The sequence below is a fragment of the Coregonus clupeaformis genome, chromosome 16 (assembly GCF_020615455.1).
Source record: "Coregonus clupeaformis isolate EN_2021a chromosome 16, ASM2061545v1, whole genome shotgun sequence".
NCBI classification, from domain to species: Eukaryota; Metazoa; Chordata; class Actinopteri; order Salmoniformes; family Salmonidae; genus Coregonus; species Coregonus clupeaformis.
The window spans coordinates 35,764,995-35,786,575 of NC_059207.1; the positions used below are offsets into that span (position 1 = coordinate 35,764,995).

Sequence of the window (21,581 nt, forward strand, 5' to 3'; positions counted from 1 at the left end):
GCTTCTTCACCTGCGGGATCGTCTGAGACCAGCCACCCAGACAGCTGATGAAACTGAGGGGTATTTCTGTCTGTAATAAAGCCCTTTTGTGGGGAAAAACTCATTCTGATTGGCTGGGCCTGGCTCCCCAATGGCTGCGCCGCTGCCCAGTCATGTGAAATCCATAGATTAGGGCCTAATGAATTTCTTTCAATTGACTGATTTCCTTATATGAACTGTAACTCAGTAAAATAGTTGAAATTGTTGCATTTAAATTTTTGTTCAGTATACATACTGTATGAATGTAGCCAAACACAATCATACAAATACAGTCACCAGATAGAGATAGATGAAGTTGGGAGTGTTGTGCGCGTAGTGAACGGGTGATTTTTGAAAAGGGCCTGTTGCCATATGAAGATGTCCTTTACTCTGCATTACTGGAAAAACAAGCCATCTATGCATTTCCTGTTCATGTAATAGCCTCCACTCCTCTAATGAATGACACTGCACAATGGAAGGGCTTGCTGGGTAGGTAAAAGTGAAGGGTAAGGAGTGCCACGGTCTACCACTCCCACAGCAAGTCTTACAAACTTCCTCCATTGCAGTGACTTCCCTTTGAGAAAATGCACTGAGATTATTACACAACAGCACACAGATATACATTATGAACACGACTTTGCGTATATGATGAGACTTTTTGCATTGATTCCATTGGAGAGCCAGGAGCCTCCAGTATAGATGTGGTGGATGGTCGACCCCCTCCACAGCCCTTCCTCAGACTGGGCCTGCTGTCCCAGCCTCTCTCTCCATCTGCTGCTTGGTCAGGAAGTACTTAAAGAACTCATAGACTGACCAGGCAATTGCAGTGGAGGGCATCTGATATATGACCCGGGCCTGGATCCCTTTGAAGAAGGCAGCCATGCCGCCAAAGCGATACACTGTCCTGAAGGCATTTGCCATGCCTGTGAGGTGACCACTGAAGTGCATGGAGCTGAGCGCTACGTTCTCCTGTGTGTTGAGCAGGGTCTTACACACATCCAGCGGGGTGGTTATCGCTGCAGACACGGCCCCTGCCGCAGCCCCAGACAGTATGTGGCTGCCGGGGTGGTACCGTCTGTGGGGGTTGAGCCGCTCCTGCATCAGCTCATAGGTCATGAAGTGGACAGCCTGGAAGGGAATGTTCATGGTCAGCTGTGTGCTGTAGCTGCGGTAGAAGGCTGCAAGCCCCTCAGTACGTTGTATAGTCTGAACACAGTCCAACAGGTTCCGATAGGGAGAGTTGTACATCTGCAGCCGCTGTTTCACCACTAAGACACGATGCAGGACAGCACCGTCACACAGACAGGGGAACAAAGAGAAGGGGGTTCATATTCTGTACTAATTTCTAATTGAGAACGTCACAAAAATCAAGATCTTACACCCCAATGCCCCCTTTGAAAGCCTTACCTTCAGCAGGGTTCATGACTGCGTCATGCAGCACAGTGGCCACACAGCCTGCCAGTCCTAGTTCGGACAAAGTTATCAGTCAGTCAGGCCTCCACATGTTACCACCCATCAACATACAATACCTCGTGATACTACATCAGTTCTCACCTCAACTGTCTCAAGCCAATTGTTTATACTGTAAGTTTATCAAAACTGCCAACACGACTACCAAAACAATTAACTTCTTTCTGTGCCATGTTACAGTGGTTCCAGTGGTCACCTTCCAGTGGTCAGTGTGAAATGTGAGAGAGTTCCAAGGGAAACAGAACTGTACTATACCATTGGCTATGTGGCTGTTTCCTCCATTCTGAATGACTTCGCTGAGTGTGCGCTTGACCTGTTCGTAGCAAGCAAAGTAGAGGGCGTGGGCAGGGCCAGCACCCAGCATGGTGATGTTGAGGCCCCTCAAGGGTCTGAGGAGACCCTCCGTTTGGATGATCCTTCTCAGGGCCTCGTACACGCTGCTGTACTGAGCCTTCGGGTCTGGATGCAAACTCTGCATCCTGGTCTGGAGAAAGAAGAGGGACATTTGAAGTGAGAGACCCTAGCTTCTCATGATGTGATCTATACAACCTACTAAAGCTAAACTAAAGACCATAGTCAAACCTCCATACACTCACCTGGGCTGTCTGTTTCTGAGGTTATTGTTTCTCCAGTGATCTGATGTCCTGCCATGTTTCTGTTAATGTCTGTTCTTGGCAGAACTCATGTCCTGATGCGCGTCTGTCCCAGGCCTAGGGGCTGTGGCAGTTATTTGTTATACCCTGCCATGCCAAGTTATTTGGACAGCACAAAGAATGTTTTTATTTGGCCTAAAATGTTTGGCAGCCCAAAAAACAGGCCATTTATATCTTCCTTAGCATATTGCCTTGTGTTTCCTTCCTTTCCCCAAACAATAAAATATCAATTACATTTCCTTCAGATAGATCTGGAGGCTTGAGGAATTCATACAACTTAGAGTTGAAGTTTTTGTCAGTTGAACTAAAACTCTACACAAATCACACACATTGTTGAACTCTACCTCAAGGATACAATTAATTCTGCATGTGCCCTCAAGACTAGCTTCTGTAGTTATATTTTACTTACATGAGACATTACTTTTCTTGCATTCATCTCTCAATACGTTTTTGAAAGGAGGATTCCAAATGGGTCGTTCTACCTCAAAGAGCACAAGAAAGAGGATTGACACTCACCATCTCAGATTGTTCTGAAATTGTTTATGTTGTTAGAAACAGATAAGCATTCCTGCAACATTATTTTGTTGAAATATGATTTGATCTCTGAGAAATTAAGCTAATTGAATGCACCCAAATTGTCCATTTTAATTTATTGGATTCATACATTTAATAAATATTATACCTAACATCCGATTTGGACCAATCTTTTTTCTAACTATGATTTAGACATGAGGAATCCAAAGAAATGGTCAAAAGCCACCCACGGACCCCCATGCCAATCCCACCCCAACAACGAGTATATAGTATCCGTTCTCTATGTCTCACAGGTAGTATTGGGCTGCGGCTCGGAGTATTGATTCTTCATCCTATGTAATATATTCACAGTGAATTTGGTGATGTTTTTTCCCCCCTGTCCAGAGAAATTAGTCATTGAAGTTGTTAGGTTAATGCCCTATCCTACATCCTGATATTACCAGGTTCTGACCACTAGTTGGTGCTGTTCCTGGCTTAATTTTTATTTATTTCTTATTGGTGGCACAAATCCAATGCAAGTCAATGGTACCTACAGTGGGGGGAAAAAGTATTTAGTCAGCCACCAATTGTGCATGTTCCCCCACTTAAAAAGATGAGAGAGGCCTGTAATTTTCATCATAGGTACACGTCAACTATGACAGACAAAATGAGAAGAAAAAAAATCCAGAAAATCACATTGTAGGATTTTTTATGAATTTATTTGCAAATTATGGTGGAAAATAAGTATTTGGTCAATAACAAAAGTTTCTCAATAATTAGTTATATACCCTTTGTTGGCAATGACACAGGTCAAACGTTTTCTGTAAGTCTTCACAAGGTTTTCACACACTGTTGCTGGTATTTTGGCCCATTCCTCCATGCAGATCTCCTCTAGAGCAGTGATGTTTTGGGGCTGTCGCTGGGCAACACAGACTTTCAACTCCCTCCAAAGATTTTCTATGGGGTTGAGATCTGGAGACTGACTAGGCCACTCCAGGACCTTGAAATGCTTCTTACGAAGCCACTCCTTCGTTGCCCGGGCGGTGTGTTTGGGATCATTGTCATGCTGAAAGACCCAGCCACGTTTCATCTTCAATGCCCTTGCTGATGGAAGGAGGTTTTCACTCAAAATCTCATGATACATGGCCCCATTCATTCTTTCCTTTACACGGATCAGTCGTCCCTTTGCAGAAAAACAGCCCCAAAGCATGATGTTTCCACCCCCATGCTTCACAGTAGGTATGGTGTTCTTTGGATGCAACTCAGCATTCTTTGTCCTCCAAACACGACGAGTTGAGTTTTTACCAAAAAGTTATATTTTGGTTTCATCTGACCATATGACATTCTCCCAATCCTCTTCTGGATCATCCAAATGCACTCTAGCAAACTTCAGACGGGCCTGGACATGTACTGGCTTAAGCAGGGGGACACGTCTGGCACTGCAGGATTTGAGTCCCTGGCGGTGTAGTGGGTTACTGATGGTAGGCTTTGTTACTTTGGTCCCAGCTCTCTGCAGGTCATTCACTAGGTCCCCCCGTGTGGTTCTGGGATTTTTGCTCACCGTTCTTGTGATCATTTTGACCCCACGGGGTGAGATCTTGCGTGGAGCCCCAGATCGAGGGAGATTATCAGTGGTCTTGTATGTCTTCCATTTCCTAATAATTGCTCCCACAGTTGATTTCTTCAAACCAAGCTGCTTACCTATTGCAGATTCAGTCTTCCCAGCCTGGTGCAGGTCTACAATTTTGTTTCTGGTGTCCTTTGACAGCTCTTTGGTCTTGGCCATAGTGGAGTTTGGAGTGTGACTGTTTGAGGTTGTGGACAGGTGTCTTTTATACTGATAACAAGTTCAAACAGGTGCCATTAATACAGGTAACGAGTGGAGGACAGAGGAGCCTCTTAAAGAAGAAGTTACAGGTCTGTGAGAGACAGAAATCTTGCTTGTTTGTAGGTGACCAAATACTTATTTTCCACCATAATTTGCAAATAAATTCATTAAAAATCCTACAATGTGATTTTCTGGAGAGAAAAAAATCTCAATTTGTCTGTCATAGTTGACGTGTACCTATGATGAAAATTACAGGCCTCTCTCATCTTTTTAAGTGGGAGAACTTGCACAATTGGTGGCTGACTAAATACTTTTTTTCCCCAATGTATATTAGCATTTTCACGTTTCATGTCCAAATCATCCTAAAGTATCTAAAAATGGACTGTGTAACTCAATTATTGATTATTTGGATATGAAGTGCAAAAATGCTAATATGGGTACCATTGACTTGCATTGGATTTGTGCCACCAATGATAAAAAGTTAGCATTTAAAACAGTGGCAAAATAAACTAAACTAATGCATAAGTTAACCAATATGTAATTTTTGTAATTTGGGTGAACTATACCTTTAACATTCAGGAACACCACGATCTAGTGGTCAGAACCTGGTATTATCAGGATGTAGGATGGGACATAAACCTAACAACTTCCATGACTAATTTCTCTGAAAAGGGGAAAAAACATCGCCAAAGTCACAGAGAATACATTAAATAGGATGAATAAACAATACTCAGACGCAACTCCATAACACTTGTTGTTGGGGAGGGATTGGTGTGGGGTTTGGGGGGTCTGTGGGTGGCTTTTGACAATTTCTTTGGATTCCTCAGGTCTTATTTAATAGCTAGGTTTCCATCCAATTGGCAACAGATTTTCATGTGAATATTCTAAAATCCGCATAAAAGGGAATATGCGCATTTTCACACCAGTGGTGTGTTTCCACCAAACGGACTTGTTGCAGATAAAAATCAATGTGTGATGACATAGTGCACACAAAATGTACTTTTTCCCTTCTGCTTTCATGTACCGAATAAAAATCTAATGTTCAATGTGTTTCCATCGCATTTTCAACTCTACCAATAGTTTTTTTACAAAAACTGTTACATTAAATAGCAAATGTGCCTACTCTGGTCTTAGCATATGCACTCTAGCCAACAGCTCGCAGACACAGGTAGTCTACATGATGAGATTTATGAATAAGAGCGAGAATATTTTTATTTGTCAAACGGCAGTCAAGCATCGATAATCATGTCACCAGAATCAGACCCTCGATATTTATTGGAAAGGAGCATCATGATCACCGAGCACTTTCACCACCCTGTGAAGTTCATCATAAGTTATTTCATCTGTAGCCTAATAAACTGCATGGTTTCCCTAGTCGTAGTGGGAGGACCACACAACATATCATCGCATGACTCCAAGTTTAGTTCGATATGATGGTTATTATATCAATAATTATGCATAAAGGCATTTCCACTGCAATTTCTTGCATAATTAATTTTACAAAACACAAAAAGATCCCACCATGTCGAACGAAGGAATTATCTGTTGGCATTTATAAAATTGTACCGAAACGTTCTGTTTCTATCACAGCGGTTGTGTTTTTTTTTTTTCAGTATGACTTTACTCGCATAAAAACAGTGGATGGAAATGTGGCTATTGTTAGAAAAAAGTTTGGCCCAAAACGGATGTTAGGTACTATATTTATTGAATATTATATGAATCCTATAAATTAAAACAGCCAATTTGGGTGCAATCAATTAGCGTAATTTCTCAGAGATCAAATGTCAAGAAAATGTTGCAGGAACGCTAATCTTATCAGTTTCTAACTAAAGAAACGATTTCAGAACAATCTGAGATGGTGGGTGTCATGGCTTGCTGAATTGACATGGAATGACCCCAATGCCTTCTCTGTAGTCTATACAACTAGGCTATACATTGTATTCTTAGGTGAAATGGATGGAATAGGCTAGCCTACCCACAACAAGGCACACCAACTAGCCAGAGACACGATTGGACAATTAAACTGATGAGACAACGACCTTCATTAATTTATCATTTTATCAATACACGTGTACGTGCAGATTTGCTCAAACAATTCCATACAAGGACTTAGATTTTGAACCTACTCCAGTATGTGGGCAGCCCTGGTCCTCAACATTGCTACAAGTTTTATTGCATCTGATCTAAGCTTGGGAGAGCAGAGGTATTTTCACAAGGTGAGATAAATTAGTGAGCGTACTTTTGTAAACAATAAGGATCTACTCAGGAAATGCTTGCGTTTCTAGCTCCAACAGTGCAGTAATACCTAGCAATACTCCCCCCCAAAAAAAAAAAGATAAATATACACTGAGTGTTCAAGATATAAAGGAACACCTTCCTAATATTGAGTTGCTAGGGAAATTATTCTCTTATATTTTAGATGTGCTGTTAGCTTAATAAGAAAGCATTAATGATTAAACATAACAGGTTTGTACTGTACTGATATAAATTGGTCAACATAACAAGCTGTGATTAATGTGAGGAACTATTAGGGGGTAGGCCGAGACAGACTTGTGATTCACACAGACACATACACACTGCCTCTTTGTTAGAACGCTCAAGGACATGTGTTCTGCTACAAAGATGTCTGGGGTTGCTGACTCGGGACAAGCTGCAGATAACAACTTATGCCTGGCAACAGTGAAGCGCCAAGGGGCTGGGATCAGCCTGTGCGCCAACGATAGGCTGAGTAAGTCTAAACCACGCTCAGTCTCTACTCTGATAGGCCAGCAGGGAGCGGGAACTATCTCTGTCAGAGTATTTAAAGAAGAACTTATAACAATGGACCAGTTCTCCGACTGCCCTGTGTGGTTTTTCAGTGGACCCGTATATACGAACATCATATTTACCATTTAAGTGTTTTGCATTAATTAAAATACTAGTCTATTTTAGAAGATGTGTATTGACCTCTTTTTGTTCCAATACCAGATTTGAATTGACGCAACTTATCAGTTGCAGACCCTTTTGCACTCAGAACAGCCTCAATTTGTCGGGGCATGGACTGTACAAGGTGTCGAAAGCGTTCCACAGGGTTGCTGGCCCATGTTGACTCCAATGCTTCCCACAGTTGTGTCAAGTTGGCTGATAGTGGATTTCTACTCCAAATAGCTTGTTCCATCTCATCCCACAGATGCTCAATTGGATTGAGATCTGGGCAGGCCACTGCAGTAAGCTGAATTCACTGTCATGTTCGTGGAACCATTCCTGGACAATTCTAGCCTTGTGACATGGGGAATTATCCTGCTGAAAAAAAATCCATTTTCAGATGGATACACTGCTGCCATGAAGGGATGCACCTGATTGGCAATGATGTTCAGATATCCTGTGGCATTTAAACATTGCTCTACTTATCAATTTTATCAATTCCACCTCAGGACAAGAAAAATAACAAGCTGTCACAAACTGTACAAGGCTATAAACAAGCAAGAAAGCCTCTGGATGTAGGTTATTTTTCTGGTTGCCATCAATTTTATTCCGCGTCACTAAGACACTTCCAACAACATGTCTCCAACGCCACTCAGGGCGATAAAGTCCTAGACCACTGTTATTCCACCCAAAAGCAAGCATACAAGGCCCTCCTTCGTCCGCCATTTGGCAAATCAGATCATGACTCTGTACTTAAAAGCAGAAACTCAAACAGGAAGTACAGTGAGGGAAAAAAGTATTTGATCCCCTGCTGATTTTGTATGTTTGCTCACTGACAAAGAAATGATCAGTCTATAATTTTAATGGTAGGTTTATTTGAACAGTGAGAGACAGAATAACAACAAAAAAATCAAGAAAAACGCATGTCAAAAAATTTATAAATTGATTTGCATTTTAATGAGTAAGTATTTGACCCCTCTGCAAAACATGACTTATTACTTGGTGGCAAAACCCTTGTTGGCAATCACAGAGGTCAGACGTTTCTTGTAGTTGGCCACCAGGTTTACACACCTCTTTGCAGATCTTCTCCAAGTTAAGGTTTCGTGGCTGACATTTGGCAACTCGAACCTTCAGCTCCCTCCACAGATTTTCTATAGGATTAAGGTCTGGAGACTGGCTAGGACACTCCAGGACCTTAATGTGCTTCTTCTTGAGCCACTCCTTTGTTGCCTTGGCCGTGTGTTTTGGGTCATTGTCATGCTGGAATACCCATCCACGACCCATTTTCAATGCCCTGGCTGAGGGAAGGAGGTTCTCACCCAAGATTTGATGGTACATGGCCCCGTCCATCGTCCCTTTGATGCGGTGAAGTTGTCCTGTCCCCTTAGCAGAAAAACACCCCCAACGCATAATGTTTCCACCTCCATGTTTGACGGTGGGGATGGTGTTTTTGGGGTCATAGGCAGCATTCCTCCTCCTCCAAACACGGCGAGTTGAGTTGATGCCAAAGAGCTCGATTTTGGTCTCATCTGACCACAACACTTTCACCCAGTTCTCCTCTGAATCATTCAGATGTTCATTGGTAAACTTCAGATGGGCATGTATATGTGCTTTCTTGAGCAGGGGGACCTTGCGGGCGCTGCAGGATTTCAGTCGTTCACGGCGTAGTGTGTTACCAATTGTTTTCTTGGTGACTATGGTCCCAGCTGCCTTGAGATCATTGACAAGAGGGAGGACCCGTGTAGTTCTGGGCTGATTCCTCACCGTTCTCATGATCATTGCAACTCCACGAGGTGAGATCTTGCATGGAGCCCCAGGCCGAGGGAGATTGACAGTTATTTTGTGTATCTTCCATTTGCGAATAATCGCACCAACTGTTGTCACCTTCTTACCAAGCTGCTTGGCGATGGTCTTGTAGCCCATTCCAGCCTTGTTTAGGTCTACAATCTTGTCCCTGAAATCCTTGGAGAGCTCTTTGGTCTTGGCCATGGTGGAGAGTTTGGAATCTGATTGATTGATTGCTTCTGTGGACAGGTGTCTTTTATACAGGTAACAAGCTGAGATTAGGAGCACTCCCTTTAAGAGTGTGCTCCTAATCTCAGCTCGTTACCTGTATAAAAGACACCTGGGAGCCAGAAATCTTTCTGATTGAGAGGGGGTCAAATACTTATTTCCCTCATTAAAATGCAAATCAATTTATAACATTTTTGACATGCGTTTTTCTGGATTTTTTTGTTGTTATTCTGTCTCTCACTGTTCAAATAAACCTACCATTAAAATTATAGACTGATCATTTCTTTGTCAATGGGCAAACGTGCAAAATCAGCAGGGGATCAAATACTTTTTTCCCCTCACTGTACCTGTGTCTCTCTCCATTGAGAAATGGTCACCAGTTTCAGAGATTATGCTACAGGACGGCTTTGTTAGCGCTTATTGGAATATGTTTCGACACTCCGCTGATAACATTGACGAGCTAACCACCTCCGTCACCGGCTTCATTAGAAAATGTATCGGCGACGTTGTCCCTATGGTGAGGGTTCGCTGCTTCCACAATCAAAAGCCATGGATTAACACAGAGATTGCCGCTAAACTAAAGGAGAGGGCTACCACACACAGGGCTGCCGTAGACAACCCTGAGGCTACGGCCAAGAACAGGAATATGTCCCGCTATGACCTCTGCAGAGTCATCAAATGAGCAAAAGGACAATATAGGAATAAGGTGGAATCCTATTACACAGGCTCCGACGCCCGCCGCATGTGGCAGGGGCTACAGTCCATTACGGATTACAAAGGAAGACCCAACCGTGATCTGACCAACGATGCCTCTCTACCAGACGAACTCAGTGCATTTTATGCACGCTTTGACAACATCGTACCGGGTGTGAGGGCCGTCACCAACCCAGAGGGTTGGGTGATCTCGCTCTCCAAGGCCGACGTGAGAAAGGTCTTTAATCAGGTCAACACCCGCAAGGCTGCAGGGCCCAACGGAATTTCAGGGTGCGTTCTCAGAGCATGCAGTAACTTTCAACCTCTCCTTTTCCCAGTCTGTAATCCCCACATGTTTTATGATGACCACTATCATTCCTGTCCCCAAAGATTCTAAGGCTTCATGCCACAATGACTACTACCCTGTAGCACTCACTTCTGTAATCATGAAGTGCTTTGAGAGGATTGTTATGGCACTAACTCCACCATCTCAGACACCCTAGACCAGTGGTCACCAACCTTTTCTGAGTCAAGATCACTTTGAGTCAAAATGCAAGCCGAGATCTACCACTCAGATTTTTTTCAAACATGACTTACAAAACATAAGCCTATGCAACTGTCATGACTGTCCTGTGTGAGGATCCAATGGCTCAGATCAGCTTGGCAATGGTTGACAGTAACCAGGCCTCTCCCACCGACAGAAGAGGGGAGGAGGGAACTGATGTGGGGTTTTTTTTGACACCTCACACCCTGTCATAAATTTAAGGAGAGGACACTCTCTCTTTACCCTACCATATTGGCTAAAGGGATGTCCTTTGTCTCCAGATACTTTTTCCGCCCAACACTCTAACATCCAAAAAGTGAATACTGGAACAATATTTCTAAGATAAGAATGTGGGGAATGGTCAGTGGGGATCTAAAGAATAATCATGTCATATGGTTTGTTATGTCATTACAAATGGTATCAAGAAAATACAGTAACTTGGAAAGTATATCCCCTTTATCTGTCAAGTTTTCATCCAATGTGTATATAATATGAAAAATGATGAAAATATTTTTGTTTAGATAGGAATGGGATTTTAGTTTTCTAATGAGATTATTGTTTTTCATATAAGCTTTGCACAAGTAAGTAGCCACGCCCTGAGGGAGCTCAGAGAGCGTGTGAGCATGACGGAACACCCTTTTAACCAGTGTATAAAAGGATAGTTTAAGAATTAACATATATCAGACCAGAAAGAGGTTAAGATTAAGAAGGTTAAGAAGATAACCTCACCTCCCAGACTAGACCCGAACATTGCCAGGCTGCAGCTGTGGGTGTAAAGTGGTTCAAACTCTGACTAACCACACGAGGTGGAGAGGAGAAGAAATCTCCCCTCTCAGACAATTACTGGTACAGCTAAGTAGCTGTTCTAAAGAAACACCCACTACAAACCAGGACAACTAAGAAGAAGGACATTGTGACGTCTTGTGGACAATCAGAGCCTTACAAGTGAGCTTAGTGAAGACCCAGCCAAAAAACCCTTTCCCAGAGAGCTTGGGTTCGACAGATATAGACGACAAAGAAAGGCATCCACAAGTAAATGCATTCATGATTTCTTACTCCAAACGGGCGGTGGTTTGTGTGCAAAATATTATGATTACTTTGAGAGTAGTTTCCAAATGTAGCAACGATAAGTGTCTCTTTCTCTTCCACCCTCTCGCTCTCTACCCCTCCCTCTTTTGGTAAACAAGCAGTCATGTTGTTGTTAGTCCGCTAAGGACTTTTTCTCATGTATTAAGTGTATATGTTAATTCTGTGTTATTATTTAGTTAACTAGTAAATAAATAATTAAAACAATTTGTGTAGTACTGAATCATGAGTAAGGCTGGGGTTTTTGCAGATCCAAGAAGGTTGCGACCGTTCAGAATGAGGATATGATAAGAGGTTATTAATTAATACATTGACAGTTTTATGGATGTGATAGGTAAAGACCTTCAGAGTTTAATTCGGGAGTTCTGTAGCAAAGAGGTTTGTGCAGTAGGCTATAGGCCCAATACATCATAGCATATTGGCTACGCTTGAATTGCCCTGCCAATGTTGTTCTTCTCAGACCATTTTTAAAATTATATTTCAAAATTGTAGGTATATGATCACACTGGTAATAGATCATTTGTTGTATTATTTGTGAGGCACAGCTGAGTGAGCATAATAATGTTTTTTTTACTGTATTGAGCCTGCATCTGATTGTCAGTCAGAGTAGGGAGGGAGCAGCGGTGAGGCTGCCTCTCACCCGACTCACCGTCCCTCCTCTCTCCCTCCCTCCGCTGAGAAAAGGGGACACAGTCTTCCAGCTGATGGCGAAACATAAGTCACACTACATTACTTTTGCCTCATGCACCAATTGATGTTGTTACTCCTATGATCAGAGAAAGTGAAATATTCCTCAATATTAAAAAAGACAAGCGGCAAATAACGCAAGCTTATCATAACGTGCATTTTATGGCTTATAAAGAAAGGTGTTGAACAAAGTGTTGACAGTGCTGAATAACAACGTAAACAAGAACCTACTCATAATAACAGCAGCTCTTTGCTGTATTCATTGAGTCCCTCTCTAGTCATGGTTTTAAAAGTTTGGAAATCTCACATTATCAACTTTGCTATGCATTCAAGGCTTTTTTTGTACAGTCTTATGGCGCAAGGCCTGCCGGGTACACATAAAAATGGTTCAAAATGGTAACACTTTGCCTTCCAGGCGCTAGGACTGCTGAATCAAGTGCACTTATCGTCAACAGCGCGAAACACATGTTTTTTTTATAGGAGCGCAAGGCTTTATTATTAAAAAATGTTTCCGAAATGTTTGGTGATCGACTAGGAATGGCTTGGAGATTGACTTGTCGATCGCAATCGACCGGTTCGTGACCGCTGCCCTAGACCCACGCATGACTCCAACACCATCATCAAGTTTGCTGACGACACGACGGTGGAAGGCCTGATCACCGGCGACGATGAGTCAGTCTACAAAGAGGAGGTCAGTGACCTGGCAGTGTGGTGCCAGAACAACAACCTCTCCCTCAATGTCAGTAGGACCAAGGACCTGACCATGAACCACAGGAAACAAGGGGGGGGAGCTTGGCGCTACAGAGGATAGTGCGGACAGCCCAGTACATCACTGGGGAGGAGCTCCCTGCCATCCAGGACATCTATATCAGGCGGTGTGGTAGGAAGGCCCGTAAAATCCTTAAAGACTCCAACCCAGTCTGGCACCAACAGGCTCTTGTTCAGCTTCTATCCCCAAGCGATAAATAGCTAACAAAATAGCTACACGGACTATCTTTATTGACCTTTTATTTTTGCATTGTCTCTATGCACACTCACAGGGCCCTACACACTCACTCCATCTGCTCACTCACACATACACTACTGGTCAACAGTTTTAGAACACCTACTCATTCAAGGGTTTTTCTTTATTTTTACTATTTTCTACATTGTAGAATAATAGTGAAGACATCAAAACTATGAAATAACACATATGGAATCATGTAGTAACCAAAAAAGTGTTAAACAGATACTTCAAATAGCCACCCTTTGCCTTGATGACAGCTTTGCACACTCTTGGCATTCTCTCAAATAAAGGGTGTTGTTGTCACCATAAAAGGTGAATTGAGGCGTATTCCAGGCAGAGTTTTAATGCTCGTTCACACGTGCACAGTTTTACGACAGGTCTGATTTATAACAGGAAACGCGTATGTATGGCGTGCGCCATGTTTATAAATCTCAATATTTGTATACGTGCGCAGACTTTTCTGAAATGGCGCAAATAGAAATTGAGTTTGAAATTTACGCAATGGTTATAAATAAGGCCCCTGTTCCTGTCCCATCTCAAAACCACCAATGATGCCCACCTTGACGCCATGCAGTTCGCCTACAGAGCCAATAGGTCTGTGGACGACGCCGACAACATGGGCCTTCACTACCTCGACAACCCAAGGACATATGCGAGGATATTGTTTGTGGACTTTAGCTCAGCCTTCAACACAATCATTCCGGACCTGCTAGAGCACAAATTCAACCAGCTGAAAGTATCGGACTCCATCTGCCAGTGGAATTCCTGAGGGCAATTCCACAGTAACGAAATTACACTTTGACTCAGTATTTTCACTTTAGAAATGTATGTCAAACAAAAACCATTGATTTCAAAAGTTTAACAAACCATACAACTCTATGCACAATGTCTACTTTTAACAATTTCAACTGAAACATTTACAAAAACTAATTTAGTGAAGAACTGTGCAGACTTTGGTAACTTAATTATGGTAAAATCTCCCTCAGGTTTTTATGTGACCCCTCTCAATGTTGAGAACCACTTCTTGTTTTAAAAGCTTGTGAATATCTGCTCCGAATTAAGATTCAAAGATGTCTGCAGAAAGAACGGGGTGTCAGCTATGACATGGCACCTTGAGTTTGAGAAAATCTAGATTGGCTATTGAACTACTATTGAAGTGGTAACGGAATTACATAATGGGTCCCTGATCTGTACTACACAGAAATGCATAATTGTGGATATGAATGTCATTCTCCTCAAGTTTCACAACTTTGGACATCACAGCAGAGCACAGTACAATACAGCACAGTAGAGTAGAGTTCAGTATTGATTGTACTCTACTCACTGTACTGTACTGTACTCTGTGCTCTACTCACTGTACTGTGCTATCCAAACGTGAAACATTCGTCAATGATAGGTTCAGATATGGTCCAGTCCGGTCTGTCTGTGTTAACATGAAGGCAAGAGTGGACTGACCAAATTTCAACTACTTTTCAACGTCCATGCACGTCCGGTGTCTGTCGGTGCTCAGTGGGTAAGGATGCTGGTTACAGTAAATGGAAAGAGACGGGGCTCATGGGTAGATGTCAGTAAGAGCTGGGAGAGGTGACATTAACTGAAGTGTGAGAGAAAGGCAGAGAGAGATAGAAAGGGAGAGAGGGGTTGTCCAGACTGTTTTAACACTCTTGGTTTGACCATCAGACGAATGAATGAAAGAGAAAGAAAAAAGTTATCAGCTGAACATAACAGTATGCCAGTGTAGGTGACCCAACTGGTAATGAAGTAATTCATTTCTTAAAGAGACAGCACACACTTTTAGAAAAGAGATTTCTTCTATGCAAATGTTTTAAATCAGTACAAATAAAATATGTTATCTTAGCAGTTGCCAATAACATAAGTCCTAAATGGAAGGCATTGTTTGTCATCTGTATCCCCATGAATCAGCCAAAACAAGCTCAACAACTCACTCACACACTACTATTGTGGTCCTCTGTAGCTCAATTGGTAGAGCATGGCGCTTGTAACACCAGCGTAGTGGGTTCGATCCCCGGGACCACCCATACGTAAAAATGTATGCACACATGACTGTAAGTCGCTTTGGATAAAAGCGTCTGCTAAATGGCTTATTATTATTATTATTACTATTGAATAATATGCATTGACCTGTATTGTGAATAGACCTAGGCTACATCTTGTTTTACCCAGTTTATCAATAGAGATTTAGCACTCAAATAAATGTTTACCATTATGTTGTTTTGTAGTTAGATTGGTAAGAAGAAAAAAAAATCACATTGATTGTACAATTGATTCAATTAATGCATATATGGCTGTCTCAAGAAAATGTACATAAAATTGTTCAAATGTAATGATATTGAACTCAAAGATGCCCAACGATTTTACAGAGCAGTAGCTGAGTTTATATCGGTCTGGATCAAGTGCCACTCTGTGACTTTGGCTAATACGTCTTCTTATTTTGTGGTATTGTTTTTGTACCGTTTTGGTATTGAGTATCGTGATGGTATCAAGTATTGTGATACCAAAGCTGGTATGGAAGTCAAAATTCTGGTATCATGACAACACTAGGCAGTATCTTCTCACTAAGGCAAATTCTGGGTATGTATAAATGTACTTGGCGATAAAAAGTGATTCTGATGTAGGGCTGGGCGATGTATAGAAGATTCCGATTAATTAGAATGTAATGTTTTTCCGCAATATTCCAAATGCCTGTATCGCAAGAATCAATGTATTTTTTTTTTCTTCGTTTTTCTGACCGTTTATGTCCGCTTGTTCTCATGTTGTCTTTTTGGTCTCGTCTCTTTCGCTTCTTCTGTGCTGTGTGCAATGACTGTAGGCTGGGTGCATCTTCCAATTTACACACATCAAGCCCCTCCCCCTGCTACTCACAACAACAAAGATGAGAGATCACTTCTTCCTCTCTGACAAGTGGTTTCAACTCGCTATTTGCATTTAAGGTTTGGTCCAACATAATCGGTCATATGGACACAAAACACATTGAGACATTATTTTACTGTAATAGAGGAGAAGTTAACCTTTCTAACGATACCCTTTTTATGTCTCAACTCCTCAAATTGCGTGCAGAGCAGACACTACTAAAACGGGGGAGTATCAATGAACATTGATTCTGGAAAATGTATGCACAGTTTGTTGTACCATGTACCGCTAGCAGCATTTTGCCAAAGCGGTTATACAAGCTGGCTAGTGTGTGTTTTAATGCAATAAGCATAAAACAAAATTATATAAGGAATTGGCAACTTGTTCTCATTCTGAGAAAAATGATTTCAACATCTGAACAAAGTGGACAGGCTAGCATGCTGTTCAAACAGTTGGAGACGGACAGAAGGGTGTGTTCATAACAATTCAACTGTTCTACCTTGTTAGCTAGCAAATAGATACAAGTTGGCTAAACTAAATATAAAGATTGGGCCTAGCTTGCTACTCACTAGCACGTGGGCTTGTGCTTGGGAGATAGTTTATTAGACGTGTGTTAATTTTCGATAATGCCTGCTACAAGAACTTACGCCTCGATCACACTGACAGCGTCATTGCATTATAGTACACTAGAAGTACATTCATTTCCAATGGATGTTTAACTTTTGTTGCACACATATCCAGATAAATAATAATAATAATATGCCATTTAGCAGACGCTTTTATCCAAAGCGACTTACAGTCATGCGTGCATACATTTTTGTGTATGGGTGGTCCCGGGGATCGAACCCACTACCTTGGCGTTACAAGCGCCGTGCTCTACCAGCTGAGCTACAGAGGACCACATGATGCCGCGTACTATTTTGCGCAATGATGCTTTCGGTGTGATCAAGGCATTAGTCATTATTAGTGAATGTGCATTATATGCATGGTTCTGGTTAAAACAATATTTAAAAATGATATTTTCAAAGACAGACTTGAAAGCCAGATCAGTGATTATTGCGATCTCAGATCTGTAATACTGATACAGGTTGGACCTCTGCCCGGGTGCTGGCCATCCTCTTTCAGAGCCTACTTTAAGTGATAAGTAAAGTGTCCCCTCCCCTCTTAAGCACTAACGAAGTAAGAAGTTTCTAAACAAAATTGAGCAATCACAAAGTGGTGAAGAAAGAGTCCAGAATGAGACATGTGCTGTCAAACATCTTACTTTTGGATACTCTAGGCTCATACAGTACTTCTGGGCTCAGCCTTGCAGAGAGAGACTTTGCCTGCCTCCGTCTGTACTCACGAGTCCACTTGACAAAACAGAGCTAGCTTTATCCCGGTTGGCGGGTCTCACAGTGACGGTACAATGCCTCAGGCTATTAAAATGGCTACTCTTTCTGGCTGAGCAGTGCCAAAGAACCAGGAAACTAGCCTATTGATTGAATATTAGACAAACTTGGTGACCTTACTTCATTTGGTTTATTTTCTAACCTTGTCCAACAAGCAACTAATGAAACACTATGAGTCATTTGTTTGCATTGTTCTACTGCCATCGAGCTTAGTTTACTACCAGGAAATGCATTCCTGATGGGCTTAAAATATACTTCATAACAGGGAGAAGTAGATAAAAAAAAAAAAAAAAAAAAAAACACACCATTTGGAGATGACACACAGTAATAAAACTATTAGTAAATATATTCTACCAGGATCTAGGGTTAGGCTAACTCTGTGAAGTCGTCATCTCTAATACATCCACCTGATCAACTCAAATTGTTTCGATAACTCTTTCTTACACAATATTTTAGTTTTAAAATATATATATTCTCTCTCAGTTTTAACATGAATGGCACCCTTCCTACTGGCGAGGAAAAAGAGGACCCATTTGGCACTGGAGTGGAAAAATCGCACCAGCTCATCCTGCTTGTTTTGGGCTGGAGAGAAAAGCAGGGCTGGAAGGAGCAAAATTCATCTGGGCTCTATGGGAAGCATAAAACATGCTGTTCTTTTCCACTCTTCCATGACAATGAATGGAGGTTGTAATTTAGACATGGGGCAGGGAATCCCTGTTTCTGTGTGACACGGCTGCTTTAGTTGTTCAGCAGGGAGTGACTTCATCAGTAGCAAGCTAACTTCAGAAGCCTGAGAAACCTCACACACTGTAGGGGTTAAAGTCACCCTACCATAATAAAACTCGGAGACCAGAACATAGCCTACAGATTGCTGGGGATGTCTGTGTGTTTTGTTTCTTTTACATTTAAAGTCATGACTAAATATGTGCTCATGGTATGTGTGTAAATGCATTTCATGAGTGCATCCCATGGCTGGCAGAGGCTGTTTGCTAATCAGCGTGTATAAGAGGGGGATAGTGCGCACACCCTTTTTCTGAATGTGAATGATTCCAAACACTTACATGCTGGTACATGAAGATAACACCCAACACTTCTAGAAGTAGTACAGAGGGACGTGTAGGTTACTCCCTGCAACTATCTCATAAAGAAAAGGTTAGATCAGTCATGTAGGCTCCTGGAAAGCACAAGGGTTATTGTTTTATTAATTAATGTAGTCTGTGTTCATCCTGTACTTTGTTTTCCCCAATAAAAATATTACTGCCAATCCTTATCACAGGGACATCAACGACTAAGTTATTGTTTCCTAATTTTACAGAGATTCAGTCAATAGTTTCTTGCTGTGTCACGGGTCTCCTAATGGGGAAATCACCCTGGTACCATCTTTCTTCATCCTGTCTTCTCTGTAATTGCTTAATAGAGTATGAGTAATGTCTTATGCAGCCACTGAATAGGCCTAGCCCAATGACAAACAATTGAAGTGATGAGCTGCTTCTTAGTTGTCAGGGTTCACTTCCTTGTCAGTTGTCACTAAACTTTTAGGCCTAACGCTGCGTTTACATTGCAGACGGCAAACCGGATGTCATGGTTTTCAATGAGAGCACGACGGTAAATGCCGTTGAAGCTGGCGGTGAATGCCGTCTGCCGCGGAACTTGCCGCCAAAGTTAGAATAGATCAACTTTTGCCTTAGCATTGTTTTCTACCATATGTTGATGTGCACTTATTGTTTACTGAAATCACCATAGCAACGCATACCTTCGCGCTAGCTTGCTTTTGCCATCACCCTCTTTCTTGCTTTCTTGTCCCGCTATGCCGACAGGTATGACGGTTTTTGCGTCCCTCATCTAAACGCAGCATTAGTGACGAAGAAGCAATCTTTCAGTGCACAATTTAAAGTATGGGATACAGAATATCTACTGAACTCTAATCTATTCCTACATTCAAATGAAGTTCATAGCAGCTGAGTTAATGAAACACTATGGCTATGTGTTGATCAAACGTGTAAAGTCTCGCTCTAAAACCTTGAGCTGTAAGATGGACAGCGTGAAAGGTCCAACACCAGATCCTGGCAGCTACTGAGGAAGTGGCGACAATGGCTTGTGTAACCCTGTTGAATAGACACACAACCTAGTTTGGCTCCATGTCAGATTGTCTCATTCTAATGGTTTGACTGAGATGAAAAGTTGTATGCCTTTTTTGCCACAAGCTTTATTCTGTTGATGTGTCAAGTCAAGAGTGTTTATATGTACACGGGGCTATCCTATCCAGCAATGTACTTAGATAAACGTGTATGAATGAACTTCACTGAATGAGCTGGAAAACAATAACTACCGGTATACAATGAGACGGGGCATAGCAGGGGACAAAGTTCACAACCACTTACATTTACATTTTAGTCATTTAGCAGACGCTCTTATCCAGAGCGACTTACAGTTACTCATTCCTTGTATGTCCTCTTACTATAGGCTACCTACACGCCCTTCAGCTTTGACTAGTCCAGCCCAGGACTAAACCAATTGGTTTTGTATATTTCATATGAACAAATATTGACCACTAACTACAGTTGTCCAGTTCCTTTAGGAACACTTTTCCACCAAAGCCACCTAAATTTGAGCACGTTTGACAGTTCTAACCTGGCACACAGACATGTGACCTTCACCCGTTTGCCTCAATTGCCTGACATCTAGTTTAATAAGGTCGGTTGTGGGTAAGACAAATAATTGTATAGAACAAATGGGCACTGTGTGGTTAATGTCAGAGAGCTATCTCAACATGTGCAGGCGTCAACCAGAACTTGATGGTTGTTGGATTTGAACGTTTTCGCAAACAAGCTAGCTAACTAACTAACTAACAGCTGTAGCTAAGTGTGCGGCTGAATAAGTTACTGGAAACGTTCAATTGCATGTTTCATTAACAGGGCTAGTATTTTCAGGGAGACAGGGAGGATTTCACCTAAGCGAGCAACAGTGTCTTGCTATGCAAAGATGCATGTCTCATAACGTTAGTTAGCTGGCTAGTTAGCAGCTAGCTAGCCCAATAACTAGTTTTCACACATGTAAGTCTGGTAAGGTTATTTCCTCCTCTGCTTGTTGATGAGCTGGAAAGCAGAAATGTATAATGATGCGAATGAAAAGGGTCATTGAGCCCATCACTTGGTTGATGGGCTAGCTAGCTCGCCTACCTTGACAGAGTCCACCGGGTACATCACCGTGTGCTCCAGGATTCCAGCCACTGCTCCTGCTGTCATGTGGATTGTCAATGAGGCATGGGGTGGCAAACTCTCGTAGTCCGAAGGCTCCCCATCTATACCTTTAATCTCCGACATCTCCACCGTTGCCACCACAGGGTCAGCGCGCAACTCCATGCGAGGGAGACTGGTCAAAATGCGATCTTTAGACACAGGCACTGAATCGGCGGCATGGATAACCACAACATCATTACCGAGTTCCAGCGCCGAGATGACGTCGGCAGAATACACGATGGCTGTCTAGTTTGAGCAATGAACATCCAGAAAACCGAAAATGAGGCGGGACAAACAGCCGGAAAATGCCATTGAAAAGTAGCCCCGCTAGGGATACCCTGCTGCCAAAATGAGGGGGCTCGATAGATCACGCCCGGGGGCCCGTGTAGGCGTGTTTTGCATCGAATGAAAGTTAATTGCATTTGATTTGAAAGCGGGCTGCCTCCCGGGCGTGAGCCAGCCAGGTGCCCATTTCAAAGCCCACGGCGAACTCGGCTCAAAACAAAAGTTATGTAATTAAGTACGTGTAGCAATTAGCAGGATTCTGGGTTTTCCATTGAAAAAGTGTTTTCTTTAAATAAAAACGCTTTATCTACCTTCCCAATAAAACATAGTTTACTTATGGAAACATTTACTTTATGGAAAATAGATGTTGTATGTTTCTG

The 21,581-nt window shown here is 42.2% G+C and overlaps 1 protein-coding gene across 2 annotated transcripts; it reads right to left on the bottom strand.

Annotated features, from left to right (window-relative positions):
• Nucleotides 1-200: 200 nt before the first annotated feature.
• Nucleotides 201-21,264, bottom strand: LOC121584818 (mitoferrin-1). Of its 2 annotated transcripts, XM_041900960.1 has the most exons (5): nt 20,857-20,933; nt 2,085-2,205; nt 1,744-1,972; nt 1,426-1,482; nt 201-1,286 (listed from the first exon to the last, which is right to left on the bottom strand). In XM_041900960.1, the coding sequence occupies exons 3-5, from the start codon at nt 1,964-1,966 to the stop codon at nt 754-756; spliced, it is 813 nt and encodes a 270-aa protein (XP_041756894.1). In that variant the 5' UTR covers nt 1,967-1,972; nt 2,085-2,205; nt 20,857-20,933; the 3' UTR covers nt 201-753. The 2 variants fall into 2 exon arrangements, with proteins under 2 accessions (XP_041756894.1, XP_041756893.1); XM_041900959.2 differs by lacking the exon at nt 2,085-2,205 and having other exon boundaries at nt 20,857-21,264.
• Between the last annotated feature and the right edge of the window lie 317 nt (nt 21,265-21,581).